General features: G+C 37.2%; 1 protein-coding gene across 1 annotated transcript; it reads left to right on the top strand.

The window, feature by feature from the left end:
- The first annotated feature begins 10,450 nt into the window (after positions 1-10,450).
- On the top strand, positions 10,451-15,937 carry wdr74 (WD repeat domain 74). Its single transcript, XM_065258401.2, has 10 exons — positions 10,451-10,605; positions 10,756-10,862; positions 10,947-11,071; positions 11,168-11,237; positions 11,327-11,470; positions 11,561-11,662; positions 14,541-14,697; positions 14,924-15,066; positions 15,220-15,273; positions 15,418-15,937. The coding sequence occupies exons 1-10, from the start codon at positions 10,545-10,547 to the stop codon at positions 15,598-15,600; spliced, it is 1,146 nt and encodes a 381-aa protein (XP_065114473.1). The 5' UTR covers positions 10,451-10,544; the 3' UTR covers positions 15,601-15,937.
- Positions 15,938-23,819: the final 7,882 nt, after the last annotated feature.

The raw sequence follows: 23,819 nt of genomic DNA, 5'->3' as shown, positions 1-23,819 counted from the left end.
ACTCAGACGTTTTTACACCATATATTGCAGTATTGAAACACTTTATATCCAAATGGCAAAAAAGTTACTAAAATCAATGAACAGCACTAATAAAGCATCATTCTTACAGATCATTAACTAAAAAAAGTTGGTTTAGGGTTTAGTTACTCTTTAAGATGCAAAAATAATCATTGGTGTCCCCAGAGTACGTATGTGAAGTTTTAGCTCAAAATACCTTATAGATAATTTATTGTACACTCTAAAAAATGCTGGGTTGTTTCTGTAAACACATTGTTGGGTTGTTTATGCTGGGTCAAAATTCTGGGTTGTTTGGAGTACTTTAAACACACTGTTGGGTTGCTCATGCTGGGTCAAATGAAATGTAGTGGGTAATTTACAAATGAACACCTGGTTGGGTAAATTTGACCCAGCAAATGGTTTATTTTCCTTTCATTGGCCGGCCGTTTCTCAAGGCAGCCTTCACAATGTTTAAAATATTATCATTTAAATATTACCAAATGTAGTTTTAAGAGTTTTTTAGGCGACAATGTATGTGTGTAAAGTTCAAAACTTCGATCGGTTTTTGAAGATAGCGTATATTTAAATATGTGCTCCGACGATGTCGAAGCTTCGAGATCCAGGCAATCACTGGGCGCTCTGCGCTGATGTACCCGTCCAACACAGCCTCACCTCGGCAAGTCATTCTGGAAATCACCGCTGGCTGTGATGTCTCTGTAGTGTTTAGAACGGCGGATTTATTTTATTTCGGGTCTCATAAATCTATTATTTGTTCCTTGCCAAGTTCGAATTAAGTTACATTACTGTAAAGGATGCAAGTTCTGCCATTTTTTGTCGAACTTTCTGGAGGACTCTTCATTTCTTCTGAAGCGAGGTGCACGCCACTCAAAGCGGGCAGTATTTTATGGTAAGTTCATGTCAATTTTTATATTATAAATGTTGTAGTTGTGGTAGGGGCAAGCGCATTGCTATATTAATTCGCTTTTCCACAGATATGGGGGTAACGTTACTGTATGTAGGCTATGTTTGATAAAGTGCGTTTCATATTTAATCCAGAAGTTTGATCCATAGTATATGGTTTCGGAAGCGCGTTGTCACAGTCACACAATTTCAGCGTAGTACGCTTAGCTACGTGGCGTGAACTCATGGTGTGAACTAAGGTAATTTATTTTTTAAATAATTTGCTTGTTATCAGACATAATCTACTCTCAGTTGACTATTTTGTTAATAATTATATACCGGAAGTTTTAAAAGTTCGGATCACAAAAGCCTGTTTATGGCCGTTTCTGCCTGCAGCCTTCGGAGGCCGCATTTGTTAGTGTTTGGAGTCGTATTTGTAAGCTGCATACGTCATTATGACTGTCTTATTATAAAGTTGACTATTATTCTTAGTTTATTAACTGTAAACTGTTGTAATATGCTTATGACTTGCGAACGTAATGCTCAGTTAACTTAAATAAACAAGGCTTGATGACGTATGCAGCCTGCATATGCGACCTCCGCAGGCTGCAACCTTGAGAAACGGCCTATGTTGTTGCTGAAACGAAACCGTCCCGTTAGCACACATGTAATTCCGGAGGTAAACATAATATTCACTACAGTTGTGTGTGGAAAGTATTTTGGCACATCTTATAGTTGTCAGAGGAAGCGATTGGGGCACGTGTAATTACAGTGTCTTCTGTTTCTGTCAAAGCCAGGATCATTTAAAAAAACAAACACCTGGTTGGGTTATTTTTGACCCAGCAATTGGTTTATTAATTCCCGCACTTTCTGGATTCTTCGCTTCTGACTGGATCACGCTACTCGGAGGTGGTATTTCATGGTGAGTTAATGTGAAATTTTACTTATTTTTGTAATAAGTTGTCGTAGTACAAAGCATATTTTATTGTTCAGAATAAATGCTTTGATGTGGGGGAGTGGGGTTAATGTTTTTTGTTCTGTGCCAACAGTTATGAGAAACATGCCTCATCGTTAAGTCGTAGTTGACCGAGCTATATCTGCATTCTTTTGAAATATTCAGTAAGTTATGTTATACGTTATAAATTAATCACTTCAAAATCGTATTTATCTATGAATAATTAAAAAAGTAAAAGGGGAATTCGTGTTTCATATTAAATCCAGACGGAGCTCTGTAAATTACCCCTTAGCCGTCACACGTTAAATCCTGAGGTAAATTAACAGTCAGAAATATACACTGAAGTTCATGTTCACCATAGTTTTGGTTTGTATTTAGTTACAAGGCGAAAACACGTTTCGTATTAAATCCACAAGTAGCTACTTATTTTAAGCCAATCATAACACTGATATTATTTGCCCCCGTTGCAATGCGCCATTTTGTCCGATAATCAAACCACAAAGTAGAGTAAGAGTTACACCGGCTGCACGCTAGAGTATGTGATTTTAAAGGGACACTCCACTTTTAAAAAAATATGCTAATTTTTCAGCTCTCCTAGAGTTAAAGCATCATGAAACCCCGAAAATATAATATTTTATTTAAACAAAGGTCAAGTAAAACTGTTATAGTTGAAATAAGAGCGTGTTTGAAGATAAGCAAAAGTCCTCAGGACATATCAAAGTCCACCTGCCTCCCGAAGCTTTCCTGAGCAAATTCAGTTGATGGTCAGTCTAGCCCGGACAGCATCGCGGGGAAAATCATCCAACGTATTTACAGAGTGTGCGTAATGGCGCAGTCACATTTACTTTACTATACAGAACCGTATCCATGTGCGATCCTGAGCCCCAGACACCCCTCCCCCAACTGACTGGCCGCACGGCGCACATGCACGCGCGCACACAAAAGCGAAACGTCTTTGCATTGGATAAGAACATGCTATCTTATAAATTATAATGAGACACTGACAGTCAAAATGTACTAAAATGTTTATGCAATATGGAGTTTAGACCCGGAAGACAAAAATATCACAAAAAAGCTAAAACTTAACTAGTTTTGACCTAATGTTCAAAATTAACAGATACTAACATTGTCTTCTATGATGTGCAACACAACTAAATCTGTAAACATCTAAAAATGTTGGTTAGTGTTTCATGACGCTTTAAACATTTGATTCTTACCATTTTGAAATCGATTCAGCCGATCTCCGAGTCTGGCGCTACCACTTTTAGCATAACTTAGCACAATTCATTGAATCTGATTAAACCATTTAGCATCGCGCTCAAAAATAAGCAGAGTTTCAATATTTTTCCTATTTAAAACTTGACTCTTCTCTCCAGTTACATCGTGTACTAAGACTGACGGAAAATTAAAAGTTGCTATTTTCTAGGCAGATATGGCTAGGAACTATACTCTCATTCGGGCGTAATATTCAAGGACTTTGCTGCCGTAACATGGCTGCATGTTTGCAATGATATTACGCAGTGCCCGAAAATAGTCCCCTGCTATTGAAAGATACTATGGGGACTGTTTTCGGCTGCTGCGTAATATCATTGCGCCTCTTGCAGCCATGTTACGGCAACAAAGTCCTTGATTATTACGCCAGTATGAGAGTATAGTTCCTATCCTATTCAATGGATTATGCTAAGCTATGCTAAAAGTGGTAGCGCCAGACCCGGAGATCGGCTGCTGGATTCCAAAACATTAAGAATCAAATGTTTAACTCTAGGGGAGCTGGAAAATTAGCATATTAGCATATTTTCGAAAAAAAAAAGTGGAGTGTCCCTTTAAATATTCTTTCTTGATTTTTGTTCAATCCACCAACAGGGTTCAGTAGAATCCACTGAATTGACCCCAACAGATCATATCACCATGGCAGTGGAACTTTTTTTAGCATTTGTAAGTATCAACTTTATTTGTATTGGGTATTAACTGAATAAAATTTCAATTCTAATGGACCATAAAAAACATTGATTGTTGTTCTGTTTTTATAGGCAGTTTGTCAGATTTTGGAAAGCACCCCTGAGAGGAAATCCGTATTAAACCGTTAAGACTCCTTGTGAGACTCCTTGCATCCCATCTGCTGGAAACCAATGGTGAAACGTGAGTAAGCTACATTTAAATAAGCCTGCAAACATATAGTAGTTAGCAAATGCTTAGAAAACATAATTGACCATTCTCTTTTTTTTATAGCGAGTCTTATGGGGGCGTACACACCAAACGCAAATTCAAAGATTTGCGCAAGTAAATTACATACAAAGTCAATGCAAAGACACAAACTTGCGCGTGATTGCCGCAAACATGTTCTATTTGTTTCAAACTTATCTGCCACAATATATTCAACTCAAGTGGAAAATGCGCAGGACACAAAGTTAAATCTTGTAAGTAATCTTGAGTAAAGAGCTAGGAGCGCGATGCTTCAAGTTTGGTGTGTATGCAGCATTAGTGTTTGAACATGAAAATACCAACATTATTTTTAAGTAAATTCTAAGTAAGATCACACAGGCTTCTGCAATAGCTTACCATATTGCTGCTTTTTTGACAAAAGTTCATCATCAACTGCTGTTGTCTACATAACAGGCCATCATCAGACACTAAGAAGGCCCGTGACAAGGCATTGGTGTATGAATTTCCTTGCCTGAAGGATAATACAGGTAAAACTGAAACTTAATATTTACACTTAATATTTACGCTTACACTTTTGGCACGTTTTTGCGCTGAAATACTGCCAAAAGCATTGCAGGTCTGCAAACAGTGCCGTGCAAAACACAGTTTCATGAGCGGCAAATACGAATTAATTGCGCATAATCTGTTTCTTTGTGTAAAATAAACCAGTTTTAAATGTGTAAATGACTTGTTGCGTACAGAGGGCAAAACAATTTTCTGAAATAACTAGGGGGGGGAATCGATTGGACCCTCATGAATCGATTCAGAATCGATTCTTAGGGTCCTGATTCGATTCAGAATCGATTCTTGACGTACTAATTTGCATATCTGTGACGTCATTACGTCACATTTGCTCTCAAAGCCAGGTTAATGTTTGCGCTTTTGCTACTAGCCTCTGAACTGTCATATAGTGTACTTTAATGCAACTAAGGGATAAATAATGTCATTCTTATATACATATATGTCCTGTTTCTGTTGTAAGACATTAAAACCAGTAAAAATAGTAATTAAACGTGACATATTAATTCTATATGTTAACCGGCATTAACTTCCACGAACTGACTAACGTTAAGCGTCTAATCATCATCATTATACACAGTGATTGGCAGCATTACTGTATTTATATAATGCAGCGCACCCAGCGACTGAATAACAAACTATTTGCATATTTTTACAGAAGTATATTCATGTTATATCTAAACAGTCAGTTGATGGTTTAGGGCAGGGGTGTCCAATACGTCGATCGCAAAGGCAATGCTGGTAGATCGCACATAAGTTAACTGCTGCTCCACGCGCGAAATTGTCATTATGGTCTTTTAGAGTAATTGTGAAACACGCAGGTCTTTTTGAGTTGCTGCGCCTTTCTTCTCAAATGTGTTTTTATAAATCTTATGCCAGGCCACTGCAGCTCAGTAGTCTTTAACTTCCAAAATTCACAAGGATGCGCATTCTTGCCTCACACAGGAGCTGATGCACGCGCACTGTGTGTGTGAGCGAGCAAACGAGAGAGAGAGAGAATGAGAGAGGCAGCGTAGCGCTGATTTGTATGCTTCTGATACTGTTGTAATTTTCTAGTTTGTTTCACTAAACCGCATCTCCGCTATATTAAGGAGTACTCGACATGTACTCAAGGATTTTTTTAAAACTCCTCAAAAAGAATAGAGTAATGGTGACAGCCCTAAATTCAATGTAGAGATATATGCAGTATAGTCCTACAAGCATTTAAAGTGTTCTTTCTCTTCTGCTCTTGTAAGCTCCGCTATGTGTTCTTGCAGTGCGCGCTCTCTTAAGTTGTCCGTGTGCATCACCGCTCCCCCAGTTGAGTTCCGCCTTTTGGTTCTGATGACGTCACTTTATTATTTTGTAAACTAACATTTAAGAATCGATTCTTGACATTTGTGAATCGATTCAGAATCGGCCCATGTCCGAATCGCGATTCATCTAAGAGACGATTTTTGTCCCACCCCTAGAAATATCCCAACATCTACTGGTCCCTCTGTGCTTACAGTTTTGTCACGATTCTCTCACTCATTTGAGTTTGGAAGTGCGATTGGGAGGGCGGGCTATCAAATAAGGCTCCTGATGACTTCACACGGGGCGAAAGTGTTAACGCTTCTCATTTACTTATAATGGGTTACGTCATGCGTTTGCTGAACTGAATTGTGGATCCACCAACTTCGCATCACTGCCGTTACTCACGGCAGAAGTTGAACATTTCTCAACTTCTTAAGCGCCAACGCGTGTGTCAGCCAATCAGATCACCTTATGCAAATAACCTAGTGCGAGCCAGCCAATTATGTTTATGCAAGACCAGAGCATGTGTTGCGGCCACTGTGATTGGCTGTTGGCCAAGCTTCAGACAAGCCTTGAGTCAAGCGTTGACCCTTTCGCCCCGTGTGAATGCACCTTTATTTTTTTCTCTTTTCTGATTGGTTGAATAATGCCTGTGGTTGTCTCAGTATTACTACTCATAAATATGAATTGTTATATACAGCAAACTATTTAAATGTTATTGAAACACTGTATTTGCTCAAAATTATTTAGCTGCTAAAGGGGAAACAGCACTGAAGATGCCAACTCTGCTAGCTCCATCCATTTACAGGGGAGGAGGAAAAGTCTTCAGACCTACCACTGTGGAGGCCCAGAGGTCCTTTATTGACATGCAACCTGTAAGTTTTTGCTTAAGTGTTTCTACTTTGAAAAGGGTGGATGTTAGGGCTGTAACAATAAATTGCGTGTCCTATTAAAAAGACCTGTCTAAAATCGATTCTGAATCGCAATGCAGCGATTCTGTGTTTCATGTGCAGCTTGTGCGTGTACTATGGCGTTTTGGTCAGTAGGAAGTCCTCATCAATCTAAAATCATTTTGAGTCGGAGTCGTTTATAACGTGCATTACAAAATCATTAAAAATATTCTTTATTATCATGAAAATACCTGAAACAATCTGAAGAAAGGTGATATAAATATTCTTTTAGACATTTCCTGGAATAGGGTTTGTAATGCTACTTCTTCTGTGGCACAATTGGAATTTCTGCATGAGAGCACCCTCTGGCTTTTGGATGTGGCGGCATTTTACCGTAATTCATTCAAATTCATTCATTGAAAAAACGCGCATGTGCACGATTTATCGTTACAGCCCGTGGATGTTTGTAGTTATTGATATGTTTCGCATAATAGCCTGCTGTATATTTTAAAGGGATAGTTCTGCCAAAAATTATAATAAATCCATGATTTACTCACCCTCAAGCCATCCAAGATGCATATATCTATTTATCGGATGATCACATTTTTATTTTTAGAAAATTCTAAAAGTTCTAGCTTTGAGAGTGTACGCACTTTGCAGTCTTTGCTGCTGCTCTGTGCCTCCGCATTTGTCATACGTCACAAAAAAAAGTGCGTAGACTACGCAAATACTCTCTCCTGAAAGAGGGGTGGTGTTACCAGAAGCTATTTATCTTAGTTTGTAACTAAGTTTTAAATAGAAATATCCATATCACAAAACCGCATGGATAAGCCTCAGAAGGCCTTTGTTTATCCTCATGGAGCCGGTTGGATTACTTTTGTAAAGGATGGATGCACAATCTTTAGGCTTGAATGAGGTGTTTTAACTAAAATCTTTTAATTGTCTTCTAATTATAGTTTCACTGTAATATTAACATAATATTATATGTATTGTGATTATATTAATAATCCATAATATCATAATATGAGCAGTGAAATATAATACTTAATTACTAGAACTATTTAAAAAAAAAGTTAGAATGAATGTTTGCAGTTTTTTTACTATATTTGTATTTTTTGATACTTTCACAAAAATGCTTAACTTAAATCATCAGGTGTATGGCAACACTAAGTTGTGGTGTGTACTCAACAGGTGGGGACCAACATGGTGGAATATATTCAAAATCAGAGATGACTGGAGCACTGTTGCATGTTTTGTGCCTTGGGGACGAGCCAAGAAGGACCTGCCAGACCTTTGCCATTGTTGGAGGCAATGCCTTTGAGACAGACTCTATGGTGAAAGATGTTGTTAATTTTTTTTGTCTTTGATGTTAACTACACAAAGCAATGTCTTCCCACCTGGGAGTTTCACCAGAATGCCATTCATCAGATTGATGGACATGCCTCATCTGTAAAAATTTTGAGGACAACATTTAATCACTAATAATTAAAGAGCACCTATTTCATTGCTATGTTTGAAAGATTCGCCCACAATGCAATGCCAACAGGAGTTTACTTACAGGCTGTGAGTTCAAGCGGGAGGGATTATGATAATGTGGGTCTTGTCTACGTCACCAATCCCGGGAAGTAAACTGTTGCCTATGATCCGTGTGTTTGTTGTAGCCCAAGAAAAGAGATCACTTGCATCATTGTTTACTTTGGGGTTTGTACCTTTTGCATATCGTTAACATGAACTAATACACAATTACACACCAAAGGAAATGTAAAAATGTGAATCGGACCATAGCTGCTCTTTAAAAAAAAGTTTTGTTGCAGGGCTTCTTGTTTTTAAGAACATTTTTGATAAATAAAATGTAAAGTAAATGAAATGGTAATCATAATAGTTTAAATATTAAGAGTAATGAAGTCTGTGGGGATTGTTTGATGTCATATGGGGGTTGTAACTTTTGTATTATACAAATATACAAAAATGTAATTAAAACATTGTATTAAATGTAAAAAAAAAATTAAATGCAATTTAAATCACATTTACAGGGGCCTCTCAGTTTTGTTTTACAGGGGGTATTTGTTACATTTATTTTATATCTAACAATTTGTCACATTGGAATTTTAAGGTTCAATCTGACATTTTTGTCAAAATTCAGTTATTCACATATTCTTAATCTGTAACAATTTATTTACATTATGTGAAGTTATGTACATTTTTGGGATGTTTTTTTAGAAAACAAAAAGGTTCTGTCCAGTAAAACAAATGGAATGGGACAGCAAGAGTGTTCATTTTACCCACTGGTTGTGTCAAATTAAATAACCCAGCACTTGAGTAACATTTAACCCAGCAAGAGTGTTAATTTTACCCACTGGCTGGGTCAAATTAAATAACCCAGCACTTGAGTAACATTTAACCCAGCAAGAGTGTTAATTTTACCCACTGGCTGGGTCAAATTAAATAACCCAGCACTTGAGTAACATTTAACCCAGCAAGAGTGTTAATTGTACCCAAATGGTTGGGTCAAATGAACAACCCAGAATTCTGGGTTAAATGGTCTAACCCAGCAGTTGGGTCAAGCCAACCCAGCGCGTGTTCTGTCCAATAGTGACCCAGCAGTTGGGTTATGGTTGGGTTGTTTTTTAACCCAGCAGTTTTTAGAGTGTAACATGTTAAAATGCCACTTTGTAGGTGTGAGCAAAAATCTGCCTTTTTTGGGTGTGTCCTTTTAAATAAACGGATCTCTGCACTATATATGTGGTTGGAAAGTGCAGATTAAGGGGCAAAATTACCCCCCTCTGACATCACAAGGGGAGCCAAATTTCAACTATTTTTTCACATGCTTGCAGAGAATGGTTTACCAAAACTAAGTTACTGGGTTGTTCTTTTTCATATTTTTCTAGGTTGATAAAAGCACTCAGGACCCAATTATAGCATTTAAACATGGAAAAAGTCAGATTTTTATGATATGCCCCCTTAATGTTGGACTGTGGTTTGTGTGTGATTCTCAAACTGGGGCCGCGAGAGTGTGCCGGGGGTCCCAGTTTTATGACATTTTATAAAATACATTTATTTATCATAAATTCTGTGTTAAGTGCTATAATTGGGTCCCCAGTGCTTCTATCAACCTAAAAAAACATGAAAAAGATCAACCCAGTTTCTTAGTTTGAATAAACAATTCTCTGCTAACATGTGAAAAATAGGTCATTTGGCTCCCCTTGTGATGTCAGAAGGGGAATATTCCGCCCCATAATCTGCACTATCCAACCAGGGAACTGCTATTTAGTGCAGCTCATTTGTATTTTAAGAACACACCCAAAAATTGCACATTTTTGTGCACACCTACAAAGTGGCAATTGTAACATGCTATAATAAATTATCTATATGGTATTTTGAACTAGAATCTCACATATCTACTCTGGGAACACCAAATAATTATTTGTCTTTGTTAAATGTCCCTTTTAAAGCCAATGTACAGCTTGGGTCTGTTTGTCCAAACAAAGTGACACTGTAAATTGTGTGAAAAACCTTATTTTGGAAGTGTTGCAATCCCATTTGATATCACCAACATACGAAAAAGCCGCCTAGTTTAAAATGTCAGAAGAAAAATCGTTATGTTGTCTCCAAAGAGAGAGAGAGAGAGTTCGTAGACATTAAAACGTACTGAATTCACTCGAATCTATTCATTTTACTTTGGGAGCGGAACCAAAATCTCCTAGGTAGCGTGCTGAGGTTTCACCCGGACGGTATTTTTCGCGCACAGTATCGTGGAGCTCTGTTTTGATCAGTTTAAAAGCTCCAACTCACTTTTTGCCATTTAAATGGCTGCCAAAAGTCAAATATGCTCAATATGGATAGGATCCGAGACGGGGATATTAAAAGGTAAGATGTTATTGGGCGTTTCCGTTACTTTTTAGACATTTGGTTCAATAGCTAGCGAGCCATGTGTAGTACACGTGAGTTGGCATCACATTTTGTCCCTTTACATTTCTTTAAATTGATATTGTATTATTATCCATTTTTTATATTAAGGTGTGAGTCTAAGCAAAAAACAGGCGTTTAACTTTTGTGAAGTGAGCCACTTGAGTCGTGATCAGGAGGTGTGTGTGATGGCCTGGGGAGATACATATGAGTCTGAGGTGAGAGCAAAATGACAGACTTGATAATAGTGATTCTGTCACTGTCACTGGCAGCATTTGTCTATTTATATGCCTTTATTTTAGGTGCTAGTGGGGTGTGTAAACGGGACCGTGAGGACCTTCAGTACGGATAAGGGGATCTTCACAGCAAGCAGGGAATGTGGGGAACCCTCACAAGGCAGATTCACAGGGCTGGCTGTAACTGACAGGTATCTGCCAATATGTGTGTGTCTCCATGCGAGCTGATACCTTTTCAAATTTGCATTAATCTCTATTTTAATGATGACATTTCTCCACCTTTTCAGTTCTTGGATCACTTGCGTGGAGTCTGGATTGGTGAAGGTGTGGAAGGAAGGCAGTACAGAGTCAGACACAGTAAGTCTGGCACTGGTGCTTATATAATCATGTGATTTTTGCATTTCCCATTGGTCCTTTAATTCAACTCCATCTGTGCCTGTCTCTAGGTTGAGATAAATGTTGGCCGTGGAATTTGCAGAATGCGACAGAACCCGTCACAGAAACATCATGTGGCGACAGGAGGGAAGGAGAATCCTCTCAAAGTCTGGGATCTAGAGAAACCCGATAAAGCAATATTTACAGCCAAAAATGTAAGTCGTGAAAGATAAGAAACATTTTTTGTTAGTTTATGGTCACTGTCTTGTACTAACTGCTGTGAATATGTTTTGTAAATCCGTCAGGTTGCCCATGACTGGTTGGATATGCGAGTACCCGTATGGGTGAGAGACATCGGCTTCATCCCAGACTCAGATAAAATAGTAACATGTACTGGACACAGACAGGTTTGTTGTTTTAACCCCATAGACCGTTGACAATATGTATAACAATATGTACTGGTTTTACAATTAGTTTTCCATTTGTTAAATTTAGGCAGATTATAAAATAATAATAAAAATAATAATAATGTGCCCTCATTAACTTAAATTAAAATCTGAAAATATACTTCCGCCATCTTGTGGCAATTGGGGATGTGCACAACTAGTTATTACTGCAATAATTATTCAGGGAAAAAATGCTATTAGGATGTTTTTTTTAATATGCCATGTTAAATGGATAGTTCAAGAAAAACTCACTCTCATGTTGTTACAAACCCGTATACATTTCTTTGTTCAGATGAACACAAAGGAAGATATTTTGAGAAATGTTTGTAACCAAAGTGCTCATGGACCACACTCACTTACATAGTAGGAAAAAAGAATACTGATTGTTTGGCAATTCAGCTCTCAAACTAATTTTTTTTTTGTTTTTAGACCACTGACTCGCGTGTAATTTAGACGGGCTTTGCATCAGCATCACCGCATCATGAAAGATTTGTTAGCTTCCTGTTATGAAGCCTGCTTGATTTTTAAAATACAATACAATACAGAACTAAACGTAACAAACACGTAAGGAATAATTGACGACGGGCCATTGAATTATAAGAAATAATGCACACGCCGTTACACCGCGGGTGTGCATTATTTTCAAATAATTCAAAGCATCGCAGTCAATTATTCCTCTTATACCACGGATACCACAAACATTGCTCTGGTGCCTATTTTAAAGACATTTGACTAGTTAGGTGTGCGGTTATCTGAAATTAATGCATACCCACGCAACATTTCTCAGCCATCAGAATACAGCATTTAACAGACCCGTGGTATAAGTAGAACGTAACGAAACACTGAGGAGAATGAACAGGATAACTGCTGATGGCGGTTTAAAGGTTGCTAAATTCAGCTCATAACTTTGCACAGTCAGCAATAAGGTATCAAATCAGCTTACGTCATTTGTAAAATAATGTTAAATTCAGATATTCTTGTTAGATCCGGCTACTTTTCTTACCGGATAACCACGGAGCAGAGTGCTTTTTCTCTTCAGCCGGCATTATTGTACAATAAAGAACAGGCTTTTACCAGAGCAGGTAGGCTGAATATGGTTGTCTTTCTTCACAAAAACATGTCAAACTAAATAAAGTAGATATTAATATGCCGACTGGTTACGTAGCCTGTTTTTTCATTCACTTCGCATTGCGTTTTTCTACATGAGGCTTTTCTGCAGGCTTTATTGTAAAGACGAATAACAATTTTTTTTACAACGTTTTCAACTTAAAAATAATCTAATACAGAATATAAGTATAATGTATAAATGCCCATCCATACTGGCAATCATTCTCTGATGATGTCAGCTAGACTGCTTGGGCGAGAGCATCCGTTAACTCCACCCCCTCCAGCTGTCAGTAGCGTTGTTTACAACTGTAATCGGTTTAAATGTTCAATCCCAATAAAAATGTTTTATATAAACATCTCAAACCAGTTAAAAATCTAATCGGTTTTAGAGGGGTGGTTTATACCTCTTGTGTGCAGAATGTGCTTGTTTGTTATTATCCATGACCTGAAATAGATGCACCGTGATTTTAGGAGGATGGCTTGTATGCGTATTTCGGTGCGAAACTATATTTGTGCAATGTGCGCGTGTCAAATGATCAAATCTGATTTAAAGCTCGTGCCATATCAACATGCACATCAATCTGATCATCTCAAGTGTTTATGTAAACGCTATGATAGGATCTATCAATCAGAATGATATCCTTCCTATTGAGGCAAAAGGTGTCCATGTAAACGTAGAAGTAAAGTCGTTCATGACTTCCGGAGAAAAAGTTTTTATATTTCCTTTGGTGTGTAAGTGTGTATTAGTACATGTTAACGATATGCAAAAGGTACAAACCCCAAAGTAAACGATGACACGAGTTATTGTTTCCAATGTAAATCGCTTTTCTTGGACTACAACAAACACACGGATTGTAGGCAACAGTTTACTTCCTGGGCCTGTTGATGTAGTAAAGACCAACATAATCATAAATCCTCCCACTTTGACTCTCAGCCTGTAAGTTAACTCCTGTCAGCATTGCATTGTGAGCAAATCTTTTTAAACATGGTAAGGAGAGTCACATTTCCGGCTGACGTCAGAGTTATTCAGACCAATCACAACATACAGATTAGCTGGCAAATCAGGGACACAGAGCTTTTCAAATTCGTGCGTTTCAGGAAGAAAGTGAAATCTGGAGCCACAAAAATGTACGGTTTGTGGAAAATAATGTGTTTTTTAACCATAAACCACGCAAACACATTGTATTATACCAAATACACACAATAATGTCGTTTTTAGCAATGAAATAGGTGCTCTTTAAAATACTAAATATCAAACATGTTTGAAATTAATGGGGTGGGGCAATTTCTTTTTGAGCCAAATCAGCCGATTGGAAGGTGTAAGATTTGATCTGTAAACATCAAACATATAATAATAATCTGAGCTGAACATTGGAACCGATCGGGTTTCTGGACCCAGTTTTCTCTCAGATTCACAGGAGGAGATAATCGGGGGAAAATTTAGGCCAAAAATATTGTAGTGTCCTGTGGAGCCCAGCTTTAGTAAACATTCTGAAATAATATATAAGAGTAGATGGCCCCTAGCCTGTGATTCAATGGTAGAGCATTGCATTAGCAGCACAAAACACATAATGTACTGATAAAAATGTATTCCTTGTAATGCAGTGAAAGTCACTTTGGATGAAAGCTTCTGCCAGATTCGTGAATTCAGTTTTCAGTGTTTCAGTTTTTCATATAATAATATATACAATTGTCAAATGATTACATCATCATTCTACTCTTCCTCCATCAGGTGCATGTGTATGACCCCTCGACCCCTCAGAGGAGGCCTGTAATGGAGGCAAAATTTGGAGAGTACCCGCTTACAGCTCTATCTCTTCCTGCCAGCCAGGGCACCGTGGTGGTGGGTAACACTCACGGGGAACTTGCAATCCTTGATCTCCGAAAAGGTAAGCAGGATGCTCACTTTGTTTCCCTTTAGTAGGATTAGTTCTGTTCTAAGCAGTTTACCTTTGAATTGACAAATGCCTTAGTGTTTGTCAGGTCCTGTAATGTGTTCCAAATATCAAAAATGTAACTAGCTAGACTGCAGAGATATGCAGTGTAATGTTAAACTCCAGAGAGTATTATGTTGTCTGACCCAGCTCACCTCTCTCTGCCTGTATTTTGCTGCAGGGCTCGTGCGTGGGTGTCTCAAGGGTCTGGCTGGGTCAGTGCGGGGGCTACAGTGCCATCCATCCCTTCCATTAGTTGCCTCATGTGGTTTAGATCGTTTTCTAAGAGTACACAGCCTGGAGGACCGATCTTTACAACACAAGGTATGAACATGCAAGAAATCTTATTCTGTTTCTCTACTTTTCCTTTTTTAAAACTCTCTATCTGTTACATGCACCATTTTATCAGAAGTGCCTCCCACTCAGTGGAGTGTTTGTGCGAATGGTAATTTTTATAAACATATTTTTTCTTTGCAGGTCTATCTGAAGTCACGACTCAATTGCGTCCTGCTCTCGAGCCGAGAACTGGAGGTAAATGACAACATTGTGCGCATAATTTCGATGATTCGCTTTTATGTAACTGAACAACAACAAAAACAACTAACTGATGATTTTATACTGTTTCAAAATAGCTTTATGAGTGTAATTGCAATGACCAATTTGCTTCTCTTTCAGTCATCTATTGATGTTACTGGAGATGTAGAGGAGGTGAAGGCGGAGGACGAAAAGGATGAGGACGAAGTTTGGGATACCATGGAAACGGTTACAGAGAAATCCAAAAAGAGGATTGCCCATGAAGAGGAAGAAGTAGTTACAAGAGGAAAAGAAAAAAAGAAGAGAAAAGTAGCAAAGAAGTGATACTAAACTTCTAAAGGACTTTTTTATTTTATATCCGGGTTCCTTTAATGGGAACAGTGTACCGACAGTAGCCAAACAGACAGTTTAATGTGTCTTTATAATAATGCTTACTGTCATTACAATTTTTCATTTCATCCCGTGAAATGCTTTTGAACATTTGTGGAGTTTTTACCTCTCAAATGTGAAGTAGCGTATGGATCAGTTTTTGTAAAACTGAAAAAAAAAGATAAAAAGATTAATTTTTTCCCATCTACCATTGCAATTCTGAATTAACAGAATTATTTTATGTAATGAACAGTTTGTAGACGCAAAGGAATAAAATATGAACTTAAGCATATGTGAATTGTATGTTCATGGATTTTTGATGCTTCTTTATATAGAGTAAAGAATTATAATCCTGTATACAATAAATAAAAATACCAACTTTTACTAAGTTAAGAAGAGAGCATCAATCTGTGCTAGTTAAAAGACAGTAGCCTTGACTTTGAATGGGTATACATACCTTTGCTGTGTGGGTGTGTGTGTGAGCACACTGTTTCAATCTTGACCATTACGCTATGCACACTTAAACACACCCTATCCTAGCCCATTCTCAGATAAGATAAGGGTCATCTTGGTTTGGCAAAGAAACCGTGGACATTGTAAATGAGTCAATTTGTAGCTAATGACTGACTTATTTTTTATCATGCTTCCAAAACGAATCCGTAGACTTCAAACATGTCTCTTATGACACTGAGCTTTGTTTGCCAATGCTAAGTAATCAAATTAAATGACAATGTACATTTAAATCTACCAGAACATGCTTTAGTTATTTTAAAGGATTGAATGAATATCATTATGGGGATATGGGTTTTTTATGTTAGCAATTTTGGAGATGTTCAGTATGAGTGGATAACATCTTACATGATGTGACACTTTAAGATAGAAACCAAGTAAATGAAAAGATAAAGCACTAGTAAGGAGCAAAGGGCATAAACATGAAGAGAGGGGAAAAGCAATATAACTGCATGAGCTGAACTTGAAGACCTTGCAGGATGGAGGCAAATGTCATGATTGCTGACTGGCATTTACAATGTAGTAGGACAACTGCCTCAGGATTAATGTTGACCTTGACTGGCCTAGTTTTTGCTTTTTAAAGAGATGCAGTTATTGCATAAAAGATTTTAATTTTGTAAATAAATGTCTTTTTTTATAGAGCAAAAACTAGCTCCAGTAACAAAATAACACATCCAGTCTTGATCATATGCAGAATCGATATTGCAGATTCCCACATGTCAATTTCAGGTTGCATCTGGTGAGTTAAAGTAGACTTATCACATGTTAAAGGAATAGTAAACTCATTTCATACATCCCTCTATTATCTTAGTGCGTGCACGTTAGCGCTGGGGCGCGCTGTGACACTTCGATAGTATTTAGCTTAGCCCCATTCATTCAATGATACCAAACAGAGATAAAGTTAGAAGTGACCAAACACATCAACGTTTTTCCTATTTAAGACGAGTAGTTATACGAGCAAGTTTGGTGGTACAAAATAAAACGTAGCGCTTTTCTAAGCGGATTGAAAAGAGGAACTATATTGTATGGCAGAATAGCACTTTTGGGAGTACTTCAACTCGCCTGAAAAATCCGCTCCCCTTCTCCATCTCATAATGGGAGAGGGAGAGTGTTACTGCGCTGAGTCGAAGTACTCCCAAAAGTGCTATTCCGCCAAACAATATAGTTCCTCTTTTAAATCCGCTTAGAAAAGCGCTACGTTTTATTTTGTACCACCAAACTTGCTCGTATAACTTATTCGTCTTAAATAGGACAAACGTTGATGTGTTTGGTCACTTCTAACTTTATCTCTGTTTGGTACCATTGAATGAATAGGGCTAAGCTAAATGCTATCGAAGTGTTGCAGCGCGACCCAGCGCTTACGTGCACGCACTAAGATGATAGAGGGATGTATCAACTCTTCTTAGTTAAGGTAATAACATAGTTTAATATTGAAAATGAGTAGACTATTCCTTTAAAGGGATAGTTCACCTGAAAATGAAAATACTGAGACATAATTTACAAACCCTCATGTTGATCCACACCACACACATTTATTTGTTCTGCTGAACACAGAGGAAGGTATTTGTTATCAAGCATGAAACAGAAGCACCATTGACTTTCATAGTGGGAAAGAAAAATACTATGGAAGTCAATGGTGCTCGGAAACGATTTGGTTACAAACATTGCGTAAAATATTTTCCTTTGTGTTTAGCAGTGCAAATCATTTTTTTTTGAGGGTTGAACAACTTAAGAGTGATTACATGATGTTGTAATTTTCCTTTTATAGGGGAACTGTCCCTTTAAGCATTTCCACCTGCCCAAAGTTTTTGGTCTGTTTTTAGGCGAATCAGATTTTTGTGGTTTTCAGCACCTTTTTCAAGTGTTTGACATTTGAAATTCTTTCACACAGTACATAGGCCTACTCCTGCTCTTTAACCTAACAATGGCAATAATTAACCTTCTTCTCCAAGCACTTTATTATCCTGTTATAAAGTCTTGGTTTTCATTCCTTGATCAATGTTTAGAGTCCATAGTCTTGATCATGCGACATTACCTCATTTCTGTGCTATTACTAGTAATTTAGTGAATATGACCTACGTGACACGTTCACTGGTTTATTCTTCACACACAATTTAGGGGAAACAGCCTGTAAACAGGCTAATGTTGCATAAGTATGATATTATTAGCCATCAAACAATGTTCATAAATAAGACAAGTAATATAAAATTGAAACTTTTACTCCCTCTAGTGGCTATTTAGGTTTATGCTAAAGTGATAAAAATATAAATTGGATGCCTTATTGGTGTGCTCCATTATATTTGATATAAAAAATAAATTGAAAGTGATGTTTTCAACGTTTTAAAATATATATAAATGTATTGTTTTGCAAAAAAATGTGGTCATGAGCTTAACTAAGTCCATAGGTGTCCAGGATGTTGGATTTGAGGGGCAGGGCCACAATGATGTTAAATATTGACGGGGAGTGTAATTATTAACTAAGCTTCAACTCCAGATCACTTTTAAACCTCTTGGCCTCTCTCTGACTGACATTGCACCGCTGACTGAAGCACACCTCTCACCCATTGCCTCTCTTTGTGCTACTGCTAACTTTGAAGTTTTTTGTTTAATTTTTTTATTTATACATTTGTTTAACTTTGCTTTCAATCTTTTTTTTTAGTCTGAATGCATTTGACCTCTCTTCAAAGTTTTGCATGATTTTCTTTGAAACATCTGACTTCAAAAGCTTGTGAGAAGGTAAGTTTTGAATGAAATTAAAGTTGTGGGAATATTTGTACCTAACATGAAATGCAAGTAAATATTCAAATAGTTATATAACTGGTTGTATTAACTATAACTATTGATAAAGTGAGGAAAAGAAACCTCGTTGATTCATGTGGGAAATTACAATGCTACGGTGTTAGTGTTTGTGAAAGGCTAGATAAATATTCTAATGTAAATACACCTGTATTGTCTAATAAGGATATAAATGCCTTTTAAGGGTAAGAACAATTGTCAAAAAGGTTGTGTTTAGTCGTCAAGCATTTCAAATATATATATAAAAAAACAGGAGGCTATTAAAAAAAAAAACAATGCCAGAGTAAGCAACGTTATTATTTCTTTATGCTGTAGTTAGATAAATAAACCAGCGTGTTTTTAAAGTTCAGGTAAAAATATATATTGGTCTGTCACATGTGTTATATTCTTGGCTGTAATGAAAATAGGTTTTGCAGAGTATATCTGAAAAGATCAATGTATTACTTAAAAATACATGAAGTATAATTGCAATAGGGAATTGTGATAATGAACCACCTACATGAGTTATCATTTGTTTCTCTCACACTGCATAAATGTTGAAAACCCAACCATGTAAAAGATAATGGTTAATTCATGAAATGATAAACTATGGCAGATAACACACATGAACTCATCCGGCATGTGTCCCCTTTAATTACTTTATTATGCTGTTTTCCAAAGGTAACAAGCAGTGGGAGTTTTACAGCAAGTCAAAGTCTAAAATATCACATAAACGAACTATCCGGCGTGAAAAAAATTAGTTATTAAATGTTGGTTTGGTAAAACTCCTGACTTAAATAAAAAGGAAGTGATACGAGCAAAATTAAGACATAAAAGGAGATCAATTATTAAGAGACACACCCTGTTTTTCTCTAAGCCGACATACAAATTCTGCCTAGCGCTTTTGTGTTGACTGCCATCATAAAATTGCTGTTATCAAGATCGGTCTTAGCACTTTGGACGTGCTGTTGGCCAATGATGGAGTCTATGGCATGCCATAAAGATGAGAAAGAAACAAGGGGTCAAAGTCATGAGCCATCATAACTCTCACGTGTTCTTAATGGGAGTCATTAACCCATGCCCAGATCCAGATCTGACCTCTCTCTTTCTGTTTCATTTCAGGTGACACAAATCCTTTTAAGGAAAGCTGAAGAAGACACCTGCCTTGGGTTTGAGGGAATGAACTTCCTCTTGTTGTCCACAGGGGGCGTGGTTCCACAGACCTGGTGCTGGCTGGTTGTAACAGCAACTCCATGTGGAAGGTTTGTGTCTTCCAGTGGAGCTGCTGTTGCGTGCAGATAGTCACCATTATTTGTCCTCCTGAGAATATACAGTGGTGATTTTTAAAACAGATTTAAAGACTGACACATAACACCTTGTAAATGTACACATACTAGCAGAAAGCTTGTTTAACCCAGTGTCTAGGACACAGGGTGATGACCTATGAATTGACAGCCAGTGTTTGCACTACAGCTGCCTGTCAGTTCTGTAGGCCACTGCCCTGTTTGCCCTGCTAAACACACACTGATTTGTACCCCATGAAGAGAATGCAGGAAACGTGTATTTGACTCATATTTGTGTAAATGAATTTGCAACTGGGCTAAAGAAATGAAAAACAACCTCAAGCATTAATAAGGAAATATACATTTGGGTAATACAATTGTTTTACATGCAGTATTGTTGTATTTAATTGTGGTGTAACATTAAATAACTTTAAAGTTGTTGTCAGTTACTGACTATTAAATAAATTTATTTCAACAATTGTGATTAAGTAAGTTATTTGTTGTATTTACTTATTTATAACATTTTTACAATATTGTTATACATTAAAATGATATCAACCTTCGCATCATACAGTATTTTTTCATGAAAAGTCACTTCAGTGCAAAACTTGAGCCTCACCCACACATGACCTAATTAATTCAAAGCAAATATCAAGTAAATATCAGAATGGTTTCACTTTCAGTTTTGTTCTGCTGCTGCTTTTTCTGCTACACAATGAAGTAATTGTTGAGTCAGTTCCAGGCATGGATGGACTCCAATGATATAAATTAGCATATGGCTGGCAAGACAGCAAAGGACACTTTATTGAGGACTGCTTGCATTGCAGTCCATTTTAATCAGAAGTAAAAGGTTTTACCAATATATTTAATAGTCACATAACTTAAATAAATATTTAAAAGCCACATTTATTATATATAGCACACTATGTAACTACATACAGTATATTTGACATACGCATTCATAGAAATGACAGAGGAGAGTTGGCTCCCCCAGCTGGTCCCCTGAGTCACATTTTTTCCCATCATTCGCTGAAGAGTTTTTTCCTATCTTTCCATACTTGGCTTCCTCGCTGTCGACTTAAAACATTATGGGGCGGTTTCCCGGACCAGGATTAGCTTAATCCAGAACTAGGCCTTAGTTTAATTAGGAAATATAATTAGTTTTAACAAACATGCCTTACTAAAACATTACCTGTGTGCATTTTGAGGTAAAACAAAGGGCACTGATGTATTTTAAGATATGTAAGTGCAAGTTGTTTTCAGTTTGGAGAGCTCTTAAAACTGTTTAAGTCTAGGACTAGTCTAATCCCTGTCCGGGAAACCGCCCCTAAGGGATGAGGTCCGGGACTAAAGTGCATGTTTGAGACCTGCCTTAATTTAAACAATATCTTGCATATATTAACATACATTAGTGCCATTGTTTTGTCTTAAAATGCACATCAGTAATGTTTGTAAAAACTACTTAAATATTCTAAAATAACTAAGGATTAATCAAAGACCTATTAAGACATAATTTTTATGGCATATATGCTTTTAAATATGTACTGTTAAATGTGCTATACAAATAAAACTGACTTGACTTGAATCCTGGTTGGTTGAACAAGAAGATAACAGATAAGAAAACAAGAAAAGACATGTTAAAGAAACAAGGAGACAGATAAAGGTCATTGCATCATTCCGCAGAAAACATGTTCACTTTCGGAATAGTGACAGCTGTGAAAGGGATCTGTTCTCCGGGAACTTCCCATAAACACCAGGGATTTCTGAAAGACAAAAACACTTTCATTTTCACTCTCTAATATACTACAAAGATCAACTTTTACAGCAAGCGTGGGTTTTGGTGGTTGAATGTGACTCCCAAATTCTGGGTATTTCATATCATTTCAGCCTCACAATTATATGACGACTACTACAGAAACTTTTCTATAGAGGGTGCAAATAGGACAGTGTTATATATGGCACAAATTCAGACCAACAACTGTTACTCTCTTCAGGACAAATATAGCAGCCATTAAGTTACATGCTTACCTCCTTTCACCAAAACTAGAGTTATGATCTTCTGTTGTCCCACAAGAAAAAATGCTGTAGTAGAGTATTCACTATTGTACACTGTAGTAACATTCCTAGACACTATGGGGCGTTGCCCAGACAGTGTTTAGATGAAGCCAGGACTAGGCCTTGGGACATTTAAACGTTTTTACAAACATACCTTACAATAAACGTTGCTGGTGTGCATCTTGAGACAAAACAATGACATTGATGTATTTTAAGTTATGTCAGTGCAAGCTGTTTTCAGTTAAGACATTTAGTCTAGTCTGGGAAAAGCCCCATTAGTGTTTTTGAAACTTACCATAGTAAATATTAAAGTGCAATACATAATTTATTACAGTTTATTAATTTAACATAGTTAATACTACAAAACATTATAACGTTAGTAGCCTAGCATTAATACAAGTGCAGTTGTTACTGTAGCTAATATACTACATTATAAGTTCATTATAGTAAATACAACAGTATTGTTTTAAGTGGGGTGTGAATTCACTACCGGTAGGCAACATTACATTTTATGTAAATACATTTGAAATAAAGTCGTTTTGTTATTACAAACAGTATGTAAAATGACGATTTATATCCAGTAATGTATGGCCTTAAAGGACAAGTTCGGTATTTTAGACTTAAAGCCCTGTTTTCAGATTGTTTATGGTCAAATAGAATGGTTTTGACTGAAATTTCGACATTTTCGGCTGCCCTGAGAATTTTCGCGTGTTTGTGTTTCAGCTCAGACCTCTACAATGGGTTTATAGGTGCACTGGAACAATACTTCCTAAAATGCATTAAACTTTCGTTTACAAAGACGTGAAACTCACCGAGTGGTCAGGGGTGTTCACTGATATGCTCACACAAAAATCGCTGCAAAAGATGCTTTCCAACAGCTGTTTTAGCATTCGTTGTTAACTTGTGGACCTATTTCCCCAAACGCCTCACACCCGTACATTCTTCCGCTTAGAGCTTGAATAATAAACACTCCAGCCCAGGTGGTGGCGCTAATCCGCCTTTGCCAATTGCAAGAATAGAAACAAAGTTCCCGGCGCGGAGTAATACCGTACCTCACAGGACGTCTAATACAGTCAATGGAGTTGGTAAAAACTACGATAAAACCTGTTGGAATGCGTCTTTTGGAGCGATTTTTGTGTGAGCATACCAGTGAACACCCCTGACCACTCGGTGAGTTTCACGTCTTTGTAAACGAAAGTTTAATGCATTTTAGGAAGGATTGTTCCAGTGCACCTATAAACCCATTGTAGAAGTCTGAGCTGAAACACAAACACGCGAAAATTCTCAGGGCAGCCGAAAATGTCGAAATTTCAGTCAAAACCATTCTATTTGACCATAAACAATCTGAAAACAGGGCTTTAAGTCTAAAATACCGAACTTGTCCTTTAAAATAACCTATTGATTAAATACCGTATCGGTTTATTCATTTTACGTTTTTCTTTCATTGATTATTTACAATGTTTCATTATTCACACTGCCAGATAAATTGGGGAGGGTCGCAGCTTTTATTTTGGAAACTCCCTGAAGTTCCGGTCCATATACGCATAGTGC

The sequence above is a fragment of the Paramisgurnus dabryanus genome, chromosome 10 (genome assembly GCF_030506205.2).
Source record: "Paramisgurnus dabryanus chromosome 10, PD_genome_1.1, whole genome shotgun sequence".
NCBI lineage: Eukaryota > Metazoa > Chordata > Actinopteri > Cypriniformes > Cobitidae > Paramisgurnus > Paramisgurnus dabryanus.
The sequence above is the reverse complement of the archived record's forward strand: the minus strand, read 5'-3'. Positions and strand labels throughout refer to the sequence as shown.